The sequence below is a fragment of the Haliotis asinina genome, chromosome 3 (genome assembly GCF_037392515.1).
Source record: "Haliotis asinina isolate JCU_RB_2024 chromosome 3, JCU_Hal_asi_v2, whole genome shotgun sequence".
NCBI classification, from domain to species: domain Eukaryota; kingdom Metazoa; phylum Mollusca; class Gastropoda; order Lepetellida; family Haliotidae; genus Haliotis; species Haliotis asinina.
The window spans coordinates 2277572-2305388 of record NC_090282.1 but is presented as its reverse complement, the minus strand read 5'-3'; the positions used below and the strand labels follow the sequence as shown (position 1 = coordinate 2305388).

General features: G+C 40.8%; 1 protein-coding gene across 1 annotated transcript in view; it reads right to left on the bottom strand.

Annotated features, from left to right (window-relative positions):
• LOC137279149 (zwei Ig domain protein zig-8-like) overlaps positions 1-27044 on the bottom strand; it is a 107552-nt gene extending 80508 nt beyond the window's left edge. Inside the window, exon 1 of the mRNA XM_067811626.1 lies at positions 26655-27044. Within this exon, the coding sequence (XP_067667727.1) occupies positions 26655-26709 (55 nt within the window). The 5' untranslated portion in view covers positions 26710-27044. The remainder of the gene's footprint in view (positions 1-26654) is intronic.
• Positions 27045-27817: the final 773 nt, after the last annotated feature.

The following is a 27817-nucleotide window of genomic DNA, read 5'->3' as shown; positions in this document are numbered from 1 at the left end:
TAATTACGTACTTATTACGTGCCTTCATCGAAAGGCACCTCATCTACAAGTACACGATACCAAAACACACAAAGTACCGTATCCATACTGTTCGGCGTAAAATTGAATGTCAAAAATAATAATACGTGGAATGTACAATATGATGATGTCAATGACCAAATACCACGGGAGTGTTGTTATTACAGCTGGGCGTGCACAGTCCACCCAGTACCGTGATTCTATTATCGCTATGCACTACTGCTGCCCTGGGCACAACCTTCATAATGCAGTCTTATTCACATGGTTGTACGTGGTTCCTGTGGCCACTATGTCTTCATAAAAAAAGTAATTAATGTAAAATGGCACACACCTACTTCTGGTGCAGCCTTGGCCACTTCCTACAGTAGCCGTGTGAGATTTTCAGGTTAATATGTTCTGCGTTAAAGCTCTGTCGACTTCCATTCTACCGTGACAGTGATGTTAAAAACTGTTTATTTCAACGCATCATTTACGGAACATGTTAAAAAGAATGTCGTTCTATTCTCGTGGTAGGCTGAAACGCGGTACGTGACGCAGTACAGAGATAGGCTATAGGGTTAAAAGTAACAGAAGATTGGGTAAAAGGGCTGAGGTAATGCAGAGAACGTAATACTGAGGCAATACGCTGGAACACCGTGGGGTGCATTTACACACTTATTAATCACACAGGAATACCATGGTTTGCACTTGCATACTTATTCAATGCATTGAAATACTATGAGATGCAGTAGCATCGGAATACCGTGGGTGTGCTCCCATACCTGGACAATATATCAGAATATCATGGGGTGACCTAACAAATTTACTCGTTTGTCCAGTAGGGAACACCCTGGCGTGACGGACAAATGCTCACCTAATAAATCCACGAGTAAGACAGATTCGAAGACCAATTTTATAGGGCACAGCTTAAACAAATAGATACACAACAAAGCTGAAAACATAATATTAATGCCACTAGAAGTGTGCTGAGATAACAATAGACTGGACTTTCTCGTTGATAACATCGGGGTAGGATATTTGGTTGGGACATTTAAACAAGGAGATCGCATTGCAATGGACAACTATTGTGCTCCTCTTCTGCTTCCTTATACATCTGAATTGGACTGTCTGCTCGAGGAGGCAAAATCCAAACAATGGCAGTCATGTAGTGGATATTTCCAGATTTGACGCAACATTGATAACATCGATCAATGTCCGTCCGATACCATTTCTGGTTTACAATGCGTTCTCGGTTTTTTTATTTATGTGATTATATGGCTAGTCTCTACTGAGGGTCACCACAAGTTGTACAAGATCCGCTCACCGTTTCGTTAAACACTTGGCATCATCACAACTTGATAGTGATTCACGAGCACTAGATTTATTGCAATCGTACGATCGAGTCTGTGTTGGCAAAGATTATCTATGTATGTGATTATGTCCACTGTTGTCAGCACTAGCAGAGATCACGGACATCCAGGTATTCATGCACGAGGCTGCAGTGCAGATACTCACGGTGATCACGATGATTGTTGCTGCTGGCCTATAACTCGTATTGAATGGTATTGAAGTAATGACTGCATTGTTGAAATACAATATTTCAGGCCAGAATCGGTTATACAGTTGGCACGAAATTGACACTATTACAGACGTGGTATTTGTCACTAAAGTGTATGATCAACACCGGTGTCGTCACTATGTGTCTGTTCTTACGTACATTTAACGGAGCCATTGACGGAAAGGATGTTTGCCGCTTCCATGTTCACAACAGAACATGCTATCAAACGTATTCCTTAGTCTGCATGCCCGCATTTTGTTCGTGGTTGTCTCGTCAGAATGCGCAGCGACTGCAAATACTGCAGACAAAGAAGCCCTTACGTCACCAAATGTGCCATGTTTTCAGTGATAAACACGCTGACACATTGCTGTTTACAGTAGTGCACAAGAAAGCGTCCTGTGTCTTGTCATTCAAACAATACATGTTACGTACCAGAAACGGGGAAACAATGTTGTCTCGTAACTCGCAACTGGCAAGTCTTTGGGAAGTAGTCTAGAAACGATAATCAATAGCGTAATGATTTAGTCTCATCACCATTCTTTAACTCTATGGTAAAGGATTCCCGTGTTGTTGTATTAAACGTGTCATAGTTGGTGTATCGAGCACATGCTTGAAGCGTTTAATCGCATCTTTTTTACATTAAGAGCTGAAGTCAGTTGCGCAAGTACACAAAGACAGGCACATGCAATCGCCACAACATATCTGTGTTAGAGTTAGATACCTCTCAGGCATAAGGGTGCTGACATTTACCTGGTGTCCATTACTGTGTCATGAGTGGGTGTCTGTGATGCCGCAGGCCCTACTCTGTCTCTTGCAAGTCTTCATACAATAAGAGTCATCGCACAAGTCATGCATGCTTCTATCTTCGTCACGATGTGCACACAAAAGAAAACAACTGTTAGTGAGTCGTACATGATGAGGCAGCAGAAGGGCAGATGTCCACTCCTGGAAATCCTCACACTGTCACTCAGATCTCGGACATGAGGTATTACACGGACCAACTACAGTGTTGTACATGATGAGGCAACAGAAGGGTACGTGTCCACTGGGACTACAGCACCTTTCCACTGATCGATGTAACGTTGTTATATCTAGCCTATCTCAGTGTGCATATTTTCACCAGCCACTATTCATATCACCAGAGGTACCTCAGAATGCAGTTCCAATTATCGCAATATTACAGGTATCTTTAGGCTATATTTCAGTTACGAATTATAGCACCTCTTTGACCCCAGACAGTTTTATGAGTGCTGTGTTTCCCATTCTGTAATTTACCTCTATCTGCATGAAATGCACGAAACACCAGTGCAGTCCCAGTAGTGGAGATGTAACTGCTGGGTGCTTATTGCGTATACATTGTAATCTGTAACTTGTATATTGTACTCGTAGACCCCACACGGACAACGCATAGCATCAACACGTCCCTTTAGGCACGTTAATCAGAACAGGAGAAGCTTCAACAACTAGATGCAGATCCAACTTTTATAATATTCCATGCAGGGCGTTGTGTCCACAACCATTCCAATGTCATCATACGTTTACTAGATGTCAGAGACTGAAAGATATATCTCACACAAGGGATGACATATACATTATTGAAAGAGGGAAACGGAAAGGATTCCTATGTTGCAGGACTCAGCGACTGCATGTGATGATGTTTGTACATTTCGAGAACCCAGCTGGGATCAAAGTCCATTCTATCCAGTTATGTATTTTGTTATTCTACAAAAGGAAACAAAATAAACACATGATGTCAATTAAGTCCTTAGACTATCTCGAATATTTGATATAACATTAATTTTATAGCCGCTAGCAGCACATCCCATTCTTGTGATGAACGTAAATGTGAGCACAGAATTATGCTACATTTCATGTGATCGTCAGTCATTTCATATTCGATACCAAGCATGGAATACCTGACCTGTTCCCTCTTGCAATTGCAAATTGAGCATGGAATGAAAACTGAACAAGTACCGATTCTGATTTTCACGCGCGTGTGCGTCATTACTTCATGTTTTAAAGAGGTACATTCAATACATGAGATACGATTAAGTATGTCGTAATGAAATGAATATGGTTTAATTGGATTGGTAATAAGCATTGCCCGACGTAATTGGCTGAAATAGATTGTAGTTCACGGAAAATGACCTGGGATGCACAATAAGAACAGATGTTGGATACTGACCTGAAGGATGATACATTTTATTCCAGTTTTATGTCATGGATATATAATCCCCAGTACATTCAAAATATATTGAAATACACCGATTATGACATTAGATGTGTCTCCAAATAATACACTGTACTAGTGTCCAAATATGACACTACACAAGAGAAACACCAAATTTAATATGTTATCCCTAATGTTTACAAAAGTTAATTAAACTTCATTCAGTTACACAATACACGGTCACCAAAGTGTGAGTGCTCTCATCCAAGCCAGAAACCGAAGTGAACGATACTTGAGGATAGTAATGTGTATCTACTGAAGTGTGACATCAGAATCATCCTCTCTTTTCATACTTACAATATTCACATTTAAATTTTACTTTTAAAGAAAACTAAACGCAAAATCACTAATGATCGGCACTGGTGGAGACATAGATTTTGTTCAGTCAAGAGTAGCATTTTCATAAAGGATGTATTAATTTTGACATGAGTTACGGACCTTCACAAGCAACGTGATGATGTCCATCACATACCTCAAGAACCAGTTTCATATTACGTCAGCCATGATGCTATCACATAAAAGTGGCTATTGAGGAACTGACTGTATCCCGGCTGCCATTAACACAATGCCTTCGTGGGAGCATGGCACGGAGGTCGGGGTTACGAGAGTTTCTGTTTGACGCACCTGTCAACACTGTCAGCAATATAATGTTGTTTTGGGTTCATGTTGGTGGCAAGTGATATAAAGCGATGACGTTCACTACCTTCGGCCACGATCTGGGCTTGTCTGGTTGAGCTATATCTCGAAGGGTCGAGGGATACCTTGGACACTTGTCAGGAGGAGTCGTACTTCACCATGACATTTGGTTCCTCTGTGTGGCGTTCACACCATCGGGGGTCAGTAGGTCAATTGAACAAAACTCTATCAAGCATCAATAATGGAATGAAATAGTGTTCGTGTAAGATCTACAGCAAACCCTTTCGACATCAAGACGAGGAAACACATTCGGAAATGGGAGAACAATCTCAAATGGACAGAGACAGAACAAGAATGGAAAACCATACATGACATACCCTTCCGAAAGCATGCAAACAGCAAACTACAATGGTTTCATTGATGTAATGGATGCAGCATCATTTACAGAATACTACCCACGAAAGGCCTCCTACATAAATGAAATATACGGACAATAATAAATGTAACTTATTTAAAACTGACACTGAATCAATAACACACCTCATATGCGAATGTACAAGATCCATGTCCGGAGAGAATTAGAAGAACAGATCAAAGACAAACAGGAATAAAACGAAGTTTCACCAAGCAATATATCATTTTTGGCTATTATGAAAAGCGAAATGATGTAAATCTGATTTTAAAAAGAACTAAAATCAATATTTTTAAATGCAAACTATCGAAACGACCACCACATGTCCAATATATTAAAAAGTATTTAATATAGACGCATATATCTGATCCTTAACTGGTCAATATGTCACTGCCTATTTACTCGAACAATATATCTCCCGTAAAAGCCAAGACTTTCAGCTACTGTGATTAGATATTAAGTGTATTGAGGTATAAACTATAAGCTGATTGTAAAACATGTACCGATGAAAAGAAATACAGTTATTAAAAAAAGATCTATAGCGTACCGTTAACATCGGGTGAGATCACCAATTGTCCGAGATTTAGAGAGCATTGTCCATATTCCATCTGTTCAGTCCATCAGAGTTTGTATGTCAGCCTATCTATCAGAGTTAGTGAATGTTTAAGCCTGTTTTGACATGACGTGTTTCACTGGTGTTGATGTTTTATGTCATTATTTTGTATTTCATACATTTATAGAACATCAGCGCTCGTGAATAACATGAAGGAAGTAATGACGCCATGAACACACGACGGATGCTATGTCGTTTTACCACATTGGATGTAGTGTCGTAAATTACATTGAACCAAACTAACATGATGAGAAACCTTGAGCTGACTCGAGTATTGCTATCATGGGGATTTACAAATGTTCCTTACCACATCAAACATAATTAACATTTGAACAATTCCAGATAAGCAGACGCATTTGTGGAGCGTTTCAACCATAGTGCCATACAGAATGTAGCCAAGGCAGCAATCCTGTTATCTGTCGCATTGTAATAGACGTATTTGTGTTCAGGCAATTATTGGAGCCATAAACACGACGAGCAGTTGTTCAAGAGATTAGTATATGCAGCTTGGTGGGGAGGTACAAGCATCATGACAAACGACAGCTAGACTCCATATTTCATCTTCTTCACCAACCGTTGGGGGTGTAAGCCTGCTGCGCTTAGTAGGAGCAATTAGCGCCAACATGGCGCTATCAAGGAGTGATCCGGTACCGTACCACGCCCCCGTCAGCAATCACATGCATATGCTGTTAGGCAGGCATTGATGGATATCAGATATGGTTACCGGTTACGCAGGTTGTGTTATACAAAGCGTGATGTGGCTCATGTCGCGCAGTAAGAACGAGAAGATAAGCATGCATCAAGGAAAGAACACACTGCATCAGTATCTGTAATGTCACACGTGGCCAATGACAATTTACGAGGCCCATCATGCAGTTTGTTATATTGTTTAACGCCGCACAAAGCATTATATAAAATGATGAAAGTGCCTGCGACAAAATGCCGAACAAGCTACAAAAATGCCAATACGTTTAGTGGATGTTCATGACAATGTAACGATGCTTAATGTGCAGACAGGAGGCTCAAGACAAACACGATATTACGACATCATGTAAGTGACATTCAAGACATCAGCACAATATCTCGGCAAAACTCAACTTCCTGGCCATCTTTAAATATCAGTCGAGGATGCCAGTATTCAAAAGTTCAGTGAAACATGCAATCATATGAAACATCCAGGAGGAAAACGCCATTGTGATTTGGACGTACGTGCAGCGCCGAACAGAGACGTGATTGTGACGGAATATGACGAAAAGCAATTACTTCTCTCCACTTGTGTCGAACATGAGGCATATCGGAGGTTTTGGGTGCCAAAGGAATACGTGTCTAAAACTGTGTCTGAGACTCGTACTTTTTTATCCCCGGCAGGAGCCATGGTTTATCTGAAAGAGTTCTTGTGACTGTGTGGACGTCTCGGACGCTCTCTAATGACATGTTCACAAACAATCTGTTTGCTTCAGCTCGTGGCGGCAGACCGGTGTTTTGACAAAGCAGTAGCAAAGGACAACTCGTGAAGCTGTATTGAATAATGCACTCTTACATTTTTGCCTTCTTCATGTAAAGTTTTTATGCAGCAGGTTTAAAACATAGACACCCTTGGTTTACACTCAATGGATCCAAGCAGAAAGTAGCCATTTGATCAGCAGTGTGGCAAAATTCCATTCCCACAGGTCGTGAAGAAAGAAAATTATTAACTCTAGAGATACCACCATTTACTTTGTATCGACTGAAGGCTCTTTTAAAACACATCAGAAATACCTGGAGAATACGCTGATATTATTACTGCACGCCTGTTGCGCGTAATGTGTATCAACTACTTTTCTCTATTCGATTACTCTCAGAACACTGATTCAGTAAGAATGCTTCGGGTGGGTCAAACGTTTCTGATCCGTTCCGTAATCCCATGGTGTGATTCTATGTAATTACCCAGACCTGTTCTAAGAGGGGACTAACCGGATCAGGGGTCTGACTTGTATGACTTCGTATCCTGAGATAGATCAATATTCATGATGTCAGTCACTGAGATTGTCTGATCCAGATTCGATTGGTTACAGTGCGTTGACAAACGCACAAACAACACAGAAAATCAAGCGATAGAGAATCCAACAAACAGCAGAGACACAACCATCATCATCGGGACCACACTGGAAACACCGTTTGTTTATAGTAAAATATACTGTTGACGCATAACATGCACTGGCAATTCAACACAATGATTGGCATGGCATTCCCAGGACAGAACATCACTGTAAAGGACATCTGTAGTCACAATTCAAACACGTTTGAAAATATATACACTGATATGTTGTTTTCAAAATGGCCCCAGTGCAACAGGTGTGTGCTTTCTTTTGTACGTCAGTCTGTGTGTCCAAATCCAGAATAAACGCCATGAAAGGGGACAATGGTAAGGGTTCCATAAAGTGAAAATCCAGCCACAAAACAGTACTCCAATTTTCACGACGCTTTCACAGGAAACGTGGCGATATCGTGTAATGTATACAATGATATATTGGTTAAATATGTAAAGCGTGCAAACCTTCCATCCTTGCTTAAAGGTTCAGCCCACAGTAATGACTACGACCTTCTTGTGTGCCACCTTCTGCATAAAATAGTAGTTCATTATAATACACGACCAGTGGCGTTTTACACAGGGTTATCAATACACAGTTTTGACATATCTAAATAAACATGGTAGTCTAGGAACACAAGACTAAGGACATGGTATAATTAAGACAATACACTTCCGGAAGAAAATGACGCACGTTCTTATGTCTGTGGTTTAGGATACAGACCATATTATAGATGTGGCAAAGAAACGTTTTACTCATGCTTCTCAGATGAATTGTAAAGGGCGTATCTGGACGGCCCCGTGTAAACCATGGGCGTGAAAGAGAGAGAGGTAGGTCAAATATCGTAAGGACGTTGTATGTACATCGTGAGGCTGAAGAACGAGGGGCGAAGAGGGGGCAAAGAGGTGGGGGTATATGTCGTAAGCAGAAACATCAGGGAACATCAATGATTCTTGGAACGGTTGACGAACGCAGGAAATGGTAAATTCCTGGGGGAAATCTCAGGTAGTGATCTTGACACAAAGAAACAAATCATTTACAGTGTGCAACGGAGAATGACATTTGATGTCATGCTTGACGAAGACTTATCAAAGTGTTTACCCTCTTGTGTAATGCACATTGTGTTGTTCCGCTCGTACGTGGACAGCATTATAATGAAGAAGAATATGTATCATGTAGCAATATTTGCGCTCGAAAGCTTCAGTTATTGGACGATTTGAGGAGATGGGAATAAGGAATTTACTGTTGTAAAGTTGGCCATTATGTGACACTGAAACCTGTTTCCAGAGCCGAGCCAACTGTTTGTGCATAGACGTGAGTCCTAGAATGTTGTTATAGGTGGACTGGTGAATATGAACACCCGTATAAGAACAGGAGATAATGTACATAGGTACAGTGTATAATGACAGGATGACCACGGGGAAATCATGGTGGAACACGTGGAAATGTCAGGGTAATAGAATTTCTACAATCAGATGGGAATTGAGGAGGATCAATTGGGAACTGAAGGAAGACAAGATGTGAATTATCAACTGAATCATTATATGTCGTGGTGATTGTGAATCAGTTTAAAGTTAAATACTTTGACAGCAGCTATCGCATATATTCCATCTGTTATGTCGGGATGTGGTGCAGGCAGTGTTGTACCACATTCCATCTATTCAGTCCATCAGAGTGTGTATGTCTGCCTGTCTACCAGGGTTAATACATCCTCATAGTGCTTCATGTTCTCTGAGATCGAATTACAGGAAGGAACGTTACAATGGCACAGACTTGATAGCATGTCAATATTTATCACCACGTGAATAGCAGTAAATAGCATTTCAGCATAGCATCAAGCACGCTTGGAATTGACGTGCATCTGTAGAGGCTAGTGACATATAACGTTATAAGAATTACGCTTCTCGGAGCCTTATATAAAACAACATATGTACGTCGAATAGAAATTACATTAATTAATCACTGAGATGAACAAACCAAATGCCTATTGTATCGTCCCTGTTGTATATTCAGTGAACGTATGTCAGTCAGTTGTAACGTTATTGGTCCCACAATGTTCATGGATGATCCCCTGTATGGCCGACCTGGAGTAAGTACCCCCTGACTGTCTGCTGGGAAGTGTTTTGTTTGTCCACTGTCTGGCTCACACTGGGCTGTCTGTATCGTCATTACTCACGGGCCGATAACGTGCAGCTGAGAGCGTTATAATATAATTTACTATGTTTTTTAGTACAGAGAAAGATATATGATCGCTATCCTTACAACATTTATTAGATAGTCAATGGCCAGGATGTTCATTTACAAGATTTATTAACACATCATTGATTACTGGTGCGTTTTGTAAGAAGCCAGCTGAGCGAATGAATTGGAAATAGATGCTTCAGTCCCGATACCGATATATTTCCATGAATAGGTAACATCTATCTTCTCTGTGTGTGTGTGTGCATGTATGTGTGTGAGAGGGACTGTGAGCGTATGTGTGTGAGTGTATTGTAAAATTGAATCATTATTACTAGCTTATTTAAACCATGCATTCATCCTAAATGGGATTCATGCCTATGGATAATTTTATGTTCAGTCCGAGTACTTTGCCAACGCCAGTGTAATTGTTTTGGATCCAAGTTGTGCGTATAGATCTGGACAAAGGGTCGTTCCATTCACAACATTTGCATGTACATGTAATCCGTTCTACCAGGAAAGTTTTGTGCAAGTTCTTTTTATGATCACCACGTGAACATAGTCAAGGTAAAATTCAAACTTCAGCGAGTCATGTCAGTGGGGTGGTGTACGTTTCAGTGACTGGAAGTTGTTATATGACATTGTTCTATCTTGAATTAAGCAGTTTTTTTAACATGGGTCGTCTGTGACGGGAAGAACGACAACTTGCAGCTGATGTATTGGATGTTGGAGTATGACGGAGCTTTTTGGCACGAACGTTCCATCTTTCACAGACAGTAATACCCAGACTGCGGTCACGTTATCTAAGGAAAAATAATTTTGATGATTGACGTAGACCTGGCGAACCAAGGGTGACAACTGCCGCACAAGAAGTGGCGACCGTGTTATGAAGTCGTGGACGCGAATAGTAGATGAGTTTCTCAGAGCTACAGGGTGAGTGTGCAGATGATAGATGATTCGTAGTCGGCTTCTCAGTCTGCATGCCTCAAGCCTACCTGTTATCACATATCTGACATCGCTGATGTCATCAGAGTGTGGCTTAGCTTAAAGGAACGTTTTCATGTCGTCAACCTTAAACAGGATACCATGGTGTCAATACAGCCTCGACTTTTCACTTATCGAACATGTCTGGAATCTTCTGGGATGGTTCGTACGGCGCGATGGAATATTCATTACAACTTGAACGTAATGTGAAAAAAAATCTTTTACATGTACTTTTCATACATATGTGAGTCTCGATTCTACATCAGTTCAGTGAATAAGACGTTGTTATATGGGACAGTATAGCTATGGCACTTCTGTCTCTATTACAATAATATTGTGTTTTCGTACAGACATACCCCTATATAAGACGTTCAATGTTCAGCTGCTGTTCCCCTCTCCTCCCTCACGTGACACGTGGAGACATGGCATTGACATCAGGGGCAGATACATTCCTATATACGAGTGACAAGCATGACAGCAGTTCCTCTTGCATTGCAGGTGGCAAGGTATATTGCGGTGAAACAACAAGCCTCTGTGGTGGCACATGTTACGTAACACACATGCCTCCTTTCACCAAGTGTTCCTAACCATTCTTCCCCTGTAATTGCCTCCATGCCTTGCAACCCATTAGTACTGAATGTACGTGGTTTTGCCATAGTGTGTGCAAGATGAATGTCTTCTATCGATACCTACTTGGCTTTAGCGTCACATGATAAGTGTCCTCACTTTATTAACGTGACAACAGCAAAAAGAGTGCGTTGATTCAATGCTTCAACGAGAACGCCTTGTGATTTATGATGAACACTCAGCGGTGGATAGGCGCATCCCCTGAATATAATAGTTGAACAAAGACTATCAGTTATCAATATTCATAGTGTTTCCGCCACGTTAGCACTTTCTACCACTACTTCCCTCTAAATTGTCTCCAACGTTTGATGGAATATGCATAATTTAGCAACAATTTTAAACGAAGCAGGTTAAAAGGTATTCAGTATTCGGTCTCGTGTTTTCCCACGAGTTACTCTAGACTACAAAACCGTGAATCTTTAAACGATGCACTACAAACTGTCAGAGCTTCATCATTTTACTAGATAGAAAAAACCAGCGAGACCTTAGCTAATTTACATTCCGATACTGTGTGTTAGCATCCCCAAGTATGTATGACACATTTGGTACAGTCCTGAACTGACCCATGTTGTTGTAGTGGTCAAGAAAGGCCAGTTTGTAAAAGATATATTGGCGGCTCAAATAGCTAGGTTAGCGATCACACTATACCGCTGACAATACGTCTATTGCAGACCTTGCATACCTCTACAGCACTGACTAAAATTCCTCATCAGCTGAACTACCTTTGCTCTGTGAGAAGTTGGAATTATTTTCATCTTTAATATATTAGGCAATACATGAAATGAAAATATACCAATGACTCCATCCAAAATTCGATTTGATGGGAGACACAAACACATACCTTGCGTACATCCTGTGTGTTTATATGTCTGTGTGTCCGTAGACCAACGGTTGTGCATATTAGTATCCAAACAGACACTACTAATTAATCCGCAACTTCAAGTGCAATTAATGTAAATGATAATAAAGTCATGTATTTATTCACAGTGGTATGAGCCAGAGATCAACATACAGGTTTATAACAGAGATCCGTTTATCTGGAGTACGTGAAAACATAAAGTGCGTACTTCAGATGATGTCATGTTGTGTTCGATCTTGTCTCACAGTTTAGTTTTGTCCGATTGCTACAGGATGAGCCAACATTAATGCAATCACAAGAACATACCTATATAAACCAATATATTACTTACTCCATTGCAATATGGCAGCGTTATTGCTGATGTATTGCAAAACTCCCTCACGAATGCATGTTTAAAAAAACCTTGCTTAAAACAGGTCGAATTCCGACTAAATTGTCAGAATGTGTGTATGAATAACTATAGCGTGTTGAAAACCTCATATGTTCTGGGATGGAGGGTCGCCCTCAAACACACTTCAAGAAGGTGTTGTCAAACCAAAGATATCAGACACACACTGTGGTGGTGTGACATTCTTGAATGTGTGTACACAACCTCTGGCGTGGCGTGGCGTGGCGTGGCGTGGCGTGTCGTCCTCACACACACGGAGAACCAGATAGCTGTCAATACTGCTCAAGATGGGGCCTATGGTTATTGACTTGGGAAAATTGATCTGAAGACGTGATCATTATACAGCATATCAATATGCCGCAGCAGTGACCTCACGGACATAACGGACGCAAACACCATATCGTCGATCTTGCCTGTTACAGGGATACCTGATCTCCACGTTTATAATCAGCTATTAAATATTGTTTGTGCTGTTAAAGGATGTGAGTAATTTACGATGAACGATTCAGCACAAAGTCCTAGTAGCTTTGGTCGGGTCCAAGAGTCCAGTCGAAAATTACGCACATCAAAAGTGTAATAATTGTCCGTGATGCTGCAAGAAATATTCCAGTTCACAGTCCAGGAGATTTCCTGCAGGCCCCTCTGGCTGACCTCCAGACGCTTCGTGGACAGGTGGCCCTGGTTTGGAAGACGTGCGTGCCTTCTTTGCATAACGGGTGATATATTGCATTAGGCCTTCGATAACATGCATTGGAACATTGATAGATACTTTACTGACATGCATGCAACATGCGTTTTTCAAATATACTGCTGTCGCTCAGAAGTTCGAATTACGGTATATTGCTTGTTTGTTGTTTTAACTCAGCACCAACTTTCCAACAGTATGACGGTGGTCGGTATATAAATTACTCTGGCCAAGCCAAGCCACTGACAACCATATTAACGTAACTCTGATACACTGATATGAAACAGGCAAGCAAGTACGTCTGCCCAGCCCACCACCGTTAGCTGCCTCTTACGAATTGCATGGGAAACTGAAGCTGACTTATTCTTCAGGAGAGAGAGAGAGAGAGAGAGAGAGAGAGAGAGAGAGACAGAGAGAGAGAGACAGAGAGAGAGAGAGAGAGAGAGGCGGTACCATTCATCAGCTGTAGGCACCTTACATTCATTCTGGGAATAGAGATTTACTAAACACGTCAGATATTTCGCTTTCGCTTTCGAAACAACGAGTTGTAAGATAAATGGTATCTGACAGACACGAGTACAATGATGTATTTTTTACACACCATGAAGTCGCAACATTTTATGGTCGAACAGATTCAAATGCCATTTTTTTCTCATCGTAGCTGCGCAAAAATACAGAACACAGCGTTATGCATGAATGACGTCACTTGGCTTCCTACTCACTATTCACCCCGCCAGATGACCCTCCACCAAACGTTTCTGTAACATCTTTATCGAGGCAATAGCGATGATGCAAATAGATAATATCACAGAAAAATAATGCAACACTCTAAAAAGATGATGTTACCATATGAATGTGGATGATTTTAATTCTTGCAAGTATGAAATATTTGAACGTGTGACACCATCGTTATCGTTTGGTGGTTGTCGTCATCGGAAGTTTGTTTTTATATCTCTGCACTGGTGTGCCAGTTTACGTTCAATGTTATCCCATCTAAAGGAGCCTACACTACTGAGTGTGTGTTAGTATGTGTAACTCGTGTGCCTGAATGTGACAATGCTGAGGACACGTTCACTACCAATGGGGAACTACTTTTCTTCGCCAGGGTGCAGCCTGGGAAACTTTTACAGAGTTGACGTTATGAAATGAGAATTGATTACATCCTGTATGTTATAAAGACACGAACATCGCATTATCATGCGTCGGAGGAATATCTTCAAAGCAATGACCTGTGTGGTGAATTAACTGTCCCCGTACATTTTCGACTGAATATAAAGGATGCGTGTCTGGATCCGCATTCACCAAACCCTGCAAACGTTCCTTGTTGTCCATTGTTTCAACGAATATGTTTTGGTTCTGATTGCCATGATTAAATTTGATAACAATGGATTCACATAGTATTTCGGAGCTGGAAGTGGATCTTTATCGAAACAAATTATCATGTTGATCAGTGTGAATGTCATCTTCATCAATTTATCAAAGAAAGAGTGAGGCAAATGGAACTCCCAATGGACAGGCACTTACGTTGTGGTGTCAGGTATTTTTGTAAGACGATACAGATGACGATACAGATCGCATATCATCAGTAAAAGTTCAATGTTGCACAAATGAAATATTCGAAGGAAATCCCTAGCTTTATCTCTAACGGGGAGGTTCACATAATTCTTTACACAGGTATCACCGACTGTCGAGTCATTTAGAATTCATGATTAGAAGCAAATGTTTAAGTAAAGGGAATTAGAAAGTCACTCGATTCCTGTTATATCTATTCTTCATATGTTTCATAGTATAAAGATCTGTTGATGTTGCAATCGGGAAAATCAAGGTTTAAATTAGGGGCACGAATAACACATTTCTGTTCGATTGAAGCACGAGTAACGTATCAATGAATTTTAATCAGGAAAGTAGTCCGTCATAACTTGACCTAAGACCGTCACCTTGGAGTAAGCAATCACGGGATTAGAGATGAATCTCACACATGTGTGATACCAGTTTTCTCACATGGTTGTCTCATCCACGGGTGTGTAAGAAGGCGATATATCGACAAGTTTGGCACGGTGGCTTGGTTGGGAGACTGTCATTGTACCGAGAGCGTGTGGAGCGATACTCGTGATATGAACCGCTGACTAAAAACCTCGACCACATAAACTGGCATTAAACAACAAGCAACGGTAACAGCATAGCGAACATAGCTTGACAACAAGTGGTAGCTCAATACAAAAGCGACAAATCCCCATACCCACATGACACGGTTATGATCCGGAAAATAACATGAACATGTGTTCAAGAATTTGCGAAAACGCTACATCGATTGCACCCTCTAATGACACATGCAGGTCAGTTGTTCGCCAATTTTACCACAAGTTTGGAACTGTCCTTTAAATGCACACGTCAAAACAAAGTAAAAACTTATGTGAAGCTCATTGCATGTTACCATCCGTAACCGTAACCTTTGAGCGAAAAAAATGAATTTGTGGAATAAAGCTTTAAATCCTGGTAGAAAGTGGTGTCCACCCGCCCTGGATTTCCAGGAATATTGCTAAACGCGGCATAAAACTAAACTCATTCCCTCAGTAACTCAGTAGAAAGAGAATGTTCAAGTTTTTGTACATCAAAATGTGTAAACTGTAGACACCAAGGCGGGACCTACAACTGTGCTGCTCAATATGTCGGGGAAAAGGCAACAGTTGGAAACTCCCATTTGTCATATTTGAGGTGACATTTTCTGTCGCTCTGAATATTCATATAAGCTATATATGACTAAACCAAGCTGTCTCTCTGTTTTGTCTTCAACTGGGTAAAGTAGTGCCACAGCCGTGGTAACTGACCGTTATTGAAATCTATCAGTTCGTACAATGTCATATATCTAGCGTAACTTAAAACTGACGCGTTCAGTTTGCATAAAGTGACAGATAAGCAAAAAGGGAGGCACCACTGGTGCCTTTATATCTGAAATGTTTCAACTAAACTGCTCGTCATTGCATATAAATTACATGTACGTTACAACTGATAAGACATGTACGTACAGTATATCATCTTAGGAGCTAGGAGCAAGTGGTTGTATGAGCAATATTTTATTTCAGGAGCCAAGGTCAGGTGGCTGTATGCACAGTATATCGTCTCAGGAGCTAGGAGCAGGTGGCCTTATGCACAATATACCTTTGCAGTAGCTAGGAACAGGTGGTTGTTTGCACAACATATCATCGCAAGGACTAGGATCAGGTGGTTGTATGCACAATTATCATCGCAGCAGCTAGAATCAGGTGGCTGTATGCACAATATATCATCGCAAGAGCTGGGATCAGTTGACTGTACGCACAATTATCACCGCAGCAGCTAGGATCAGGTGGCTGTATGCACAATATATCATCGCAAGAGCTGGGATCAGTTGACTGTACGCACAATTATCATCGCAGCACCTAGGATCAGGTGGCTGTATGCACAATATATCATCACATGAGCTGGGATCAGGTGGTTGTATGCGCAATGGATCTTTTCAGGAGGTAGGATCAGGTGACTGTATGCACAATTATCATCGCTGGAGCCAGGAGCAGGTGGCTGTATGCACATTTTATCATCACATGAGCTGGGATCAGGTGGTTGTATGCGCAATGGATCTTTTCAGGAGGTAGGATCAGGTGACTGTATGCACAGTTATCATCGCTGGAGCCAGGAGCAGGTGGCTATATGCACATTTTATCATCACATGAGCTGGGATCAGGTGGTTGTATGCGCAATGGATCTTTTCAGGAGCTAGGATCAGGTGACTGTATGCACAATTATCATCGCACGAGCTAGAAGCAGGTAGCTATATGCACATTTTGTCATCACCTGAGCTGGGATCAGGTGGTTGTAAGCGCACTATATCATCGCAAGGACTAGGATCAGGTGGTTGTATGCACAAATATCATCGCAGCAGCTAGGATCAGGTGGCTGTATGCGCAATATATCTTTTCAGGAGGTAGGATCTGGTGACTGTATGCATAATTATCACCCCAAGAGCTCGGGTCAGGTGGCTATATGCACAATATACCATCGCAGGAGCTATTAGCAGGGGATGTATGCGCAATATGTCATCGCAAGAGTTAGAAGCAGGTGGCTGTATGCTCAATATATCATCACAGGAGCTGGGATCAAGTGGTTGTATGCGCAATGTATGTCTTCAGGAGCTAGGGGCAGTTGATTGTAGGCACAAAATATCATCTAAAGGACTGGGATAAGGTGTGGTGTGCACGATATAGCACGGACTAGGACCAGGTGCAATGGCTGTATTCACAATGCATCACTGTCACTGGTACATATGCAGACCTAGTGTATGCAGCATTTAATCGTTTATGTGCTTCACGCACGGAACACACGTTTGTGTCGAACACAGAGACGTTTCCTGGACCCTGGGAAAGCGCTTCGAACAATTTATATTGTTGCCAGGAAAGGGCGTCTATCAAACTATGACTCAATAAGCACAGAGTGTGCGGTGTCGTATTCAGCTTTCATGCTGATATATGGGGCATTAACGAAATGCAAGTATCATTAGTATCAAATCATTTAATTTCTCTTTATCACCAACCTCATCAAACATTTTGAATCATTAGTATATATGCGAGGTCAGACAGTTAATCTAGAACAGTTGTGATCTGTGAACACAGGTAGTTATTGAAAATCATTTTCACAGCTAATTTAAAATGAATTTGAAGACATTGCTGCAGGTAGAAAACGAGTTCTCACGGAAATAGTTAATCTACCTCTGCCAAAATCAACTTCTGTATTCTATTACAACCTGTCCTGATTCAGCAATGCACTCTGGCTTCTCAAAAATATATCACATGACAGATTATAAATGGGTAATGAATAGAATAGAATAATGTCTTAATGATGCATATGGTGAATGAATCAGTGCACCTAGTATTCATTTAGTGTTGCTAAGTTATGAGATACACAACAATAATACCATTTGCTCCTATGGTATAATAATATATAATAATATATATTAATTATGCGTAAAAAAATCGATCTTTCCTATTTCGAGTTTGTGTAATCATTTCAATCAGTTGCTGAGAACGTTAATTACATACAGATATCTATTTTCTGTTTCATACAGAGCTTGTATAGAGTTCTAACTGCATGACTTCCCACGAGATATCATCACATATTTCTTCCAACAAAGTCCATATTCGCATACACATCCACGGGATATCAATCATAAAATACAACGGTACCACATGGTTTATTAATATTTTTCTGAATAGTTCATACGCTACTCTCATTTCCTGGTGTAAGTGACATTGGTATACCATATATGTTGATGTGGTCACACTTGAGTGTCAGCTGATAACAGCACAGCTCGCAACAGCTGGAGCTACCCATCTGGACGTAAAAGTGGTAGACAGTAACCGATAGGCTGTCCAGCAATTACGACCTCAGTAGCTCAGGGAATATTTCGTAACTATAAGTGCCACTGCCTGAGAGCATACCACATACGGTAAACGGTTATAAGAAAAGTCTTGTTTGCTCCACATGCTACGTTTAAAATAGGAAAAGGTCGCTGTGACATGTTGTAAAGATCCTATACCGTTGTAACGCCGAAAACACAGTGTTTGCTTGCAAATGATGAGTAACAAATATGCATATATACACAATTAATAACTGAAAGCGTTTTACACGAACGATTACAGGAGTCACTGCCAAAACAATTTGTTTGGAAAAGCAAATATAAAATATGTAATAATTGTTTTTCATTTTTGAAATTTGGTAACTGATTGTTTTCTTTAAAATATTGCGTATGGAATTATATTTCCTCAGTTCCGTCCACATCGTTTCCTCAGTTACGTCAGCCAGCGATCAAATTCATTTCGCCCCCCAGGCTTCCATGAGACACTGTGTACTGCGCTCTGGCCAGGGAAACTGCGATATACACACACATAAGGCAGAAGGCATGATTTCTCAGTACCTTTAGCAAGTACTGGATACTGTACTTACCTAACACATGATATTTCGAAATATCTTAAAACATTTTGCATTCGTATTGCTTTCTGCCAAATAAGTTGAAGACCAAAGACAACATTCCCAAACTACACGTGAAATAGAAGTCTGGGACGTGAGACTAGCGTCACACATCATCGGTAATATTTGAGCCAAACTATACATTAAAACGAATACATTTATTGCAACATAAACTCCTGTCGTAAACTGGCAGAAAAATACTAGACTGTTGCATGCTTTGACTTCAAATTAAGATACAAATAGATCACTGAATATATATCTATTTCCTGGCCATAACGGAATATTCATTACCTAGTGAAATCATGGGTTTGGTGCTGATAAACCTAGAACCGATAACATAACGAGCCTAGGATTCGAACCCAGCACCATAGATTCCTGTCAAAAGGTAGCGCCTCCAAATATGATTATAACTAAGGGGTTCGATTGGGCAGAATGATGTATGCTATTTTATGAGTACAACAGTCCGCTATATAACGTGACAGTTTCCATAGCATATGCGGTTCGATAGAGTTTTCAGAAAACAGGTGATCATCCGCTCTGCTTGTGATTGCTAATGAACAGGAACTGACCTTTTGTTATGTGTGGGTGGAGCACACGAAGTTTCTGATACATAGAAGGGAATCAATAAAATGCTGGAACCATTCCAGGTGAGAGTCTTCGAACACTTCTGGTCAAATAGTAAATGGAATGTGCTCCCTCCTTCTTGGGAACTTTTCTGATTTTTGTCAAATAATGCATGTGGCTCTACCAGGAATAATGGCACAGTTGTTTGAAGCATCTGTTACAAGGAGGGGTGTTTCCACGTACACCTCCCCGTGCAGCAGCAGTATTGTGGAAGTAATCAAGCACTACCGTACAAAAGCAATACGTGTAATGAAATGTTGTTAACGTGATTGTCGGTCCCAAGACTCATCTGTCGTCGATTGATTGCCGTATAAAGAGTCTCCACGGACGCACAACAATCTGCCTTTCAGCGCTATTAGTTATTCAAGAATAAAGTGGTGCTCATCAGATGCATGCGCACGCCCAGATATTCCGTGGACATCCTGGCACTTCGTGTTGTACAGTAACGACAACAGTGTTAACAAGTGAGGTACTTATAGGAAGACGGAGCGGATTAATTTTTTTTATTTTGACACAGCATCGGTACCGCAGGTTCTCTTTTTACAACCTCCGTTTGAATAAGTCACGAAGAGACATCTCTTTATTATATTATTTCCTTTTGTTCCCTCATTTCATCACATTGTTTGACGACCCTTCTAACATCATTTGTATACGTACGTCTAAATTAGGATACCGTTAACAAAAGAACACATCACATGGCTGTTACCCAATTGGCAACCTACAAAACATTTAGAAGCAGTAAAATGATACTGTTGTTCCCCAATACCATTATTGTTAATACTGATACAAAATGAAATAATGCTGCTCAATAACTGAACAAGGTGTGTCTAGTTGATGACTATATGTCAGCTATATTTATTGCGGTATTCCTTGTATTCTGGGGTGTGAAGATGTGTCTCTATACTGCCATGTCGTTCCCCTCGACTCCCTTAAAGTGCATAGACACGCCTCTACATATATACCACCACATTGACAACAGTGTACGAAGGCCATACCTCAACCATCGATGTACATCGCTGTGAAATGACTGTATCAAACCTATGTCTGAACCATCGATGTACATCGCTGTGAAGTGACTGTATCAAACCTATATCTGAACCATCGATGTACATCGCTGTGAAATGACTGTATCAAACCTATATCTGAACCATCGATGTACATCGCTGTGAAGTGACTGTATCAAACCTATATCTGAACCATCGATGTACATCGCTGTGAAATGACTGTATCAAACCTATACCTCAACCATCGATGTACATCGCTGTGAAGTGACTGTATCAAACCTATACCTCAACCATCGATGTACATCGCTGTGAAATGACTGTATCAAACCTATATCTGAACCATCGATGTACATCGCTGTGAAGTGACTGTATCAAACCTATATCTGAACCATCGATGTACATCGCTGTGAAATGACTGTATCAAACCTATACCTCAACCATCGATGTACATCGCTGTGAAGTGACTGTATCAAACCTATATCTGAACCATCGATGTACATCGCTGTGAAGTGACTGTATCAAACCTATACCTCAACCATCGATGTACATCGCTGTGAAATGACTGTATCAAACCTATACCTCAACCATCGATGTACATCGCTGTGAAGTGACTGTATCAAACCTATATCTGAACCATCGATGTACATCGCTGTGAAGTGACTGTATCAAACCTATATCTGAACCATCGATGTACATCGTTGTGAAGTGACTGTATCAAACCTATACCTCAACCATCGATGTACATCGCTGTGAAGTGACTGTATCAAACCTATACCTCAACCATCGATGTACATCGCTGTGAAATGACTGTATCAAACCTATATCTGAACCATCGATGTACATCGCTGTGAAGTGACTGTATCAAACCTATACCTCAACCATCGATGTACATCGCTGTGAAATGACTGTATCAAACCTATACCTCAACCATCGATGTACATCGCTGTGAAGTGACTGTATCAAACCTATACCTCAACCATCGATGTACATCGCTGTGAAATGACTGTATCAAACCTATACCTCAACCATCGATGTACATCGCTGTGAAGTGACTGTATCAAACCTATATCTGAACCATCGATGTACATCGCTGTGAAGTGACTGTATCAAACCTATATCTGAACCATCGATGTACATCGTTGTGAAGTGACTGTATCAAACCTATACCTCAACCATCGATGTACATCGCTGTGAAGTGACTGTATCAAACCTATACCTCAACCATCGATGTACATCGCTGTGAAATGACTGTATCAAACCTATATCTGAACCATCGATGTACATCGCTGTGAAGTGACTGTATCAAACCTATACCTCAACCATCGATGTACATCGCTGTGAAATGACTGTATCAAACCTATACCTCAACCATCGATGTAAATCGCTGTGAAATGACTGTATCAAACCTATACCTCAACCATCGATGTACATGGCTGTGAAATGACTGCATCAAACCTATACCTCAACCATCGATGTACATCGCTGTGAAATGACTGTATCAAACCTATATGTGAACCATCGATGTACATCGCTGTGAAGTGACTGTATCAAACCTATACCTCAACCATCGATGTACATCGCTGTGAAATGACTGTATCAAACCTATACCTCAACCATCGATGTACATCGCTGTGAAATGACTGTATCAAACCTATATCTGAACCATCGATGTACATCGCTGTGAAGTGACTGTATCAAACCTATACCTCAACCATCGATGTACATCGCTGTGAAATGACTGTATCAAACCTATATCTGAACCATCGATGTACATCGCTGTGAAGTGACTGTATCAAACCTACACCTCAACCATCGATGTACATCGCTGTGAAATGACTGTATCAAACCTATATCTGAACCATCGATGTACATCGCTGTGAAGTGACTGTATCAAACCTACATCTGAACCATCGATGTACATCGCTGTGAAGTGACTGTATCAAACCTATATCTGAACCATCGATGTACATCGCTGTGAAATGACTGTATCAAACCTATATCTGAACCATCGATGTACATCGCTGTGAAGTGACTGTATCAAACCTATATCTGAACCATCGATGTACATCGCTGTGAAATGACTGTATCAAACCTATATCTGAACCATCGATGTACATCGCTGTGAAATGACTGTATCAAACCTATACCTCAACCATCGATGTACATCGCTGTGAAATGACTGTATCAAACCTATACCTCAACCATCGATGTACATCGCTGTGAAGTGACTGTATCAAACCTATACCTCAACCATCGATGTACATCGCTGTGAAATGACTGTATCAAACCTATACCTCAACCATCGATGTACATCGCTGTGAAATGACTGTATCAAACCTATACCTCAACCATCGATGTACATCGCTGTGAAGTGACTGTATCAAACCTATATCTGAACCATCGATGTACATCGCTCTGAAATGACTGCATCAAACCTATATCTGAACCATCGATGTACATCGTTGTGAAATGACTGTATCAAACCTATATCTGAACCATCGATGTACATCGCTGTGAAATGACTGTATCAAACCTATATCTGAACCATTGATGTACATCGCTGTGAAATGACTGTATCAAACCTATATCTGAACCATCGATGTACATTGTTATGAAATGACTGTATCAAACCTATATCTGAACCATCGATGTACATCGCTGTGAAGTGACTGTATCAAACCTATATCTAAACCATCGATGTACATCGCTGTGAAATGACTGTATCAAGGCTATCTCTGAACCATCGATGTGCATCGCTCTGTAGTGACTGTATCAAGGCTGTCTCTGAACTATCGATGTACGTCGCTGTGAAGTGACTGTACCAATCCTATATCTGAACCATCGGTGCACATGGCTGTGAAGTGACTGTATCAAGGCTATCTCTGAACCATCGATATACATCGCTCTGAAGTGACTGTACCAATCCTATATCTGAACCATCGATGTACATCGCTGTGAAGTGAATGTATCAAAGCTATCTCTGAACCATCGATGTACATGGCTGTGAAGTGACTGTATCAAACCTATATCTGAACCATCGATGTACATCGCTCTGAAGTGACTGTATCAAACCAATATCTGAACCATCGATGTACATCGCTCTGAAGTGACTGTATCAAACCAATATCTGAACCATCGATGTACATGGCTGTGAAGTGACTTTATCAAACCTATATCTGAACCATCGATGTACATCGCTGTGAAGTCACTGTATGTGAACTACCTAAGTAGAGACACAGAGCGTACTCTGTAGCTAAACTATCAATGAACATCGATGTGGAGTCAACATATCTAGGTGGTTATGTTTGAACTATCGATGTTCATCGTAGTCATTGTCCTTCATCTAGGCCATGTTGAAGTGTATACCAGGGTGTGTAATCACTATATCTAGTTACTACCTCTGAATCAATGTTTCATAAATGATAAAATCTCCTTGTTTGCATCGCCATGTCACATTTTGGGTCATTGCGTGAAACAGTCCTGCTTCACAACCTGTGCTTACTAAAACATGGGACATGAATCGCAAGCCACATGAGATGGAAGGCACCACTGTATGTAAAAGCTGTATAGAATAAGGTGTTGGTAGGAAACAACGAAAGGAGAACCAGATAAACAATATTGTCTCTTTGACTTGTTCAAACCATAGTTACATAGATATCAAATTATATTTATTTAAATGGACATAGTTTGAAAAAATGTGCTCATTTCTGCCTGTTAGTGGACTAAGATGAGAGAACTGTTTGGTACAAACGTTATGTTGGACAAGTGAAATGTATACTATACTTTTCTGGGAAAAGCATTCTGATTGGTCGTGTCTGCAGATGGTGGCTTAAGAGAGGAAGAAGGCGTTTGGGGGCGGGATTGTTTCTTGGGCAGTTCCGGACAAAGACAGGTAGGTAGCTATCGTCAAAGCTGTTCTGGGAAGTCAATACGCGCTAAGCCATATTGGCCGGAATGTAAAGGTGTAATGGAGAAATGTGAGGAAAAAAAGCCTTACTGTCGGAGGTGTTCCATTTCGTCATCACCTACAACACAGCTCTAACGATTCCAGAAACAATCAGGGCGAAGACGACACTGAGTTACTGAACAATGACATATACCTTACGTCAAGTGTCGAAACTCTACACTTAACATCATTCTCATCGACAGACTCATCGACATTCATGGTCGAATACTTATCTGTAGATAAACCTAAATAAGGGCATTAATGTGTTATTAGGGTCGCCCAGGGTGTGAAGTTGATTTGAAATGTGACAAGTGACATATGATTGACAGTGATAATAACACCATACATGGAGCATTGACCTCAGCCGCCCGACGATCTAGAGGGTGTTGATTGCATCCAACACTTCTAGGTGACATTTGGCGCACATGTAATTTGCGGGATAATTTCCGGTTCTGTTAGCTATCTTGATGGTTCAAATAGTCAGAGCTGACTGAAAGAAATACTGTTTTCAGTATCTATAAATATATAAATATATGTAGATACAAACTGCAAGATATTCCCGAACACGCCGAGGGTTGTTTATTTAGCAAAGACAGTTCTCGTTGTAAACATTCATCAGAAAAAAAAACTTTACATTTTCAAAAACACATTCCTAAATATCTACACATTCTTGCAGCGGCATTCAAAGTTTTTTTTATAAATCGTTTGGTCACCCCAAGAAATCAATTCCAAATTCAAGGCTGCAGTTCCAATAATTGCATTAGCATATATTATCACGAACCCATAGTGATACTGCAGGGGCAGCGTCTACAAGTTGTAGCTGAGAGCTGACAGATACCGACAAAATACTGGAAAAAGAAGCACAATGGAGATCAGAATGGTACAATATGCGTTCGTGCAACTGTGGAGCGTAAATGCACATGTTCAATAATGCATGATTTGAGTGATCAACGCCGTCTAATGCCGACTGGTCTCGCAGTTCCCTTTGAAATCTCTCAAATACACGGCTTAATGAAACTGCCCTCCTTAATGGGATACTTTTCTGTTACGTGTAAAATGTTAATAAACGGGAGCGACATCGTGGGACACAATAGCTAGGTCGATGCCGCACCTTTAAGTAGAGAATGTGCATTGATATATCTGAGGAAAAGTCGATAAGTCGCTCCCCATGTGTCGCTCATATTCCACACCTAACCCCGAATCTATTGCTCAAATGAGAATTCCCTAGGTTCGAGTAAACTCTATTATCTTACAGCGTTAGAATAAAGCCCTTAGTGTAATCTCTGTGCTGTTTTAATTGGACACCAGAAACCTTCCGACAAATAAAGCATTTAGATTTTGTAACACCTGCATTGCAATTTGCTACTGGGTGAATTTGTTTTGCTCAGGGGACAAAAATTCATAACCACAACGCCTGAATTAAATTTCCACAGGAATCAAGACGTCTTATTATCAAATCTTAGACTCGAGAGTAAGACACAGATCTGATGATAAAAAAAATATTAAAAGGCGCCATTCAATGAAAGCAGTTTTCTGGTCGGTGTGAGGGTTTGATGGAGTTTCTCTGTCACTTCCACTGATGATGAATTTTGTTTCCACGTTGATTTACCGTGGAAAACTCACAGGTGGCAAAGAATAGATATGTATTCAGCACAGATCTACGATGAACTGCTTCCTGTGGTTGGGTGTGTACACGTGTGTTAACCAAGCCACTTCCTTACCTACATGGGAAACAAAACAACATCACTGACAAACATGCTTTTATCAGCCATCGTCAAAGTAGACAAGACGTTTTAAGGAAATGATGATGAACTAAGAACTGAAATGTCAGCCTGCACACTTACCTGTAGTCATTCCGAGAATAAACAAGGGGACAATGGTGTACAAATCCTCAAACATATTGAACTTTAGTTATGAATACGTTTTCAAAACACTGAAACTATCGTAAATCCACACTCGATGTAAGCATCGTTGAGTATATCCAGTGTTTTAGCGCTCCCATTGCTTGCCGTGTGCTCTTCTCACGTGTGTTCTACTTTCTCCCAGTTCCATGGAATTGTCTTCCTCACTCCATGCTACACTGTCAGCCAAACGACGAGGAGTTTGGTGTGTACTAGCAACTTTACAGGTGCTTGCTGCTCGCTCCGAGGCAGACACGCGGAAGCTTTAGAACGAAGCCCTGATGTCCCCTCCGCAATGCCAGATGTATTGCTATTTCACTGGTGTGGCTTAATCGTGGAAATATCGAACGATTGAATGAACTAGCGTTAGGGAACTCGTGTGTCGAGTTCTGTTTAATACTCCATGTGAAGCCTAGCATGCATCGCAGGCCGTATGCACAGTCGTAGTCACCTCGTTCATATCTGCGCTAGCGGTAGGGGCAGATGGAGAACAAGGATATATCACACATTCTTTATTCTGCCTCCTCATTCCACTTATGTATAATGTACACACGGATTGTTTGCTCCAAGAGGTGCTTCATTATTGAAATGAATTAAGGATGAAACCATTTGCACGTTTGACTTGACTTAACGGCTCACTGAACTGAGGTGTCCTGGCGGCCCATCTGAAGTACCACGTGGAAAGTGTTGTGCAGACAGGCAACAGTGGCCTGTTTTAACCAATCAACGTCTTAGTCTTCTTATGGTATCTTTGGCTTTTAGTGCTTTCGCTGGGTTGATGGTTATGACAATCGAGTTGTTTAACCAGGCCAGCCGAAAATAGTGATTGTATGAATCTTCTTTAGAAAACGGTTTCGGGTTTGTGTGCCATCTACCTATGACGTTTGACATTTCATGGTATGTACTTTATGGTATACCAATGTTTAGTCTCTGAACATATATAATTTTGGTTGTAACAAACAAACCCATTTTAATTGAAAAGGAGACCCAGGGAGACCAGAGATTCAGAACCTGAGAAAATTTAGACTTGATTCATATAAGGATTTAGCATTGCAGAGAATACTTGGCTTTAGGCAAAATAATGTGGTTCAGGGACTGTGAGACAG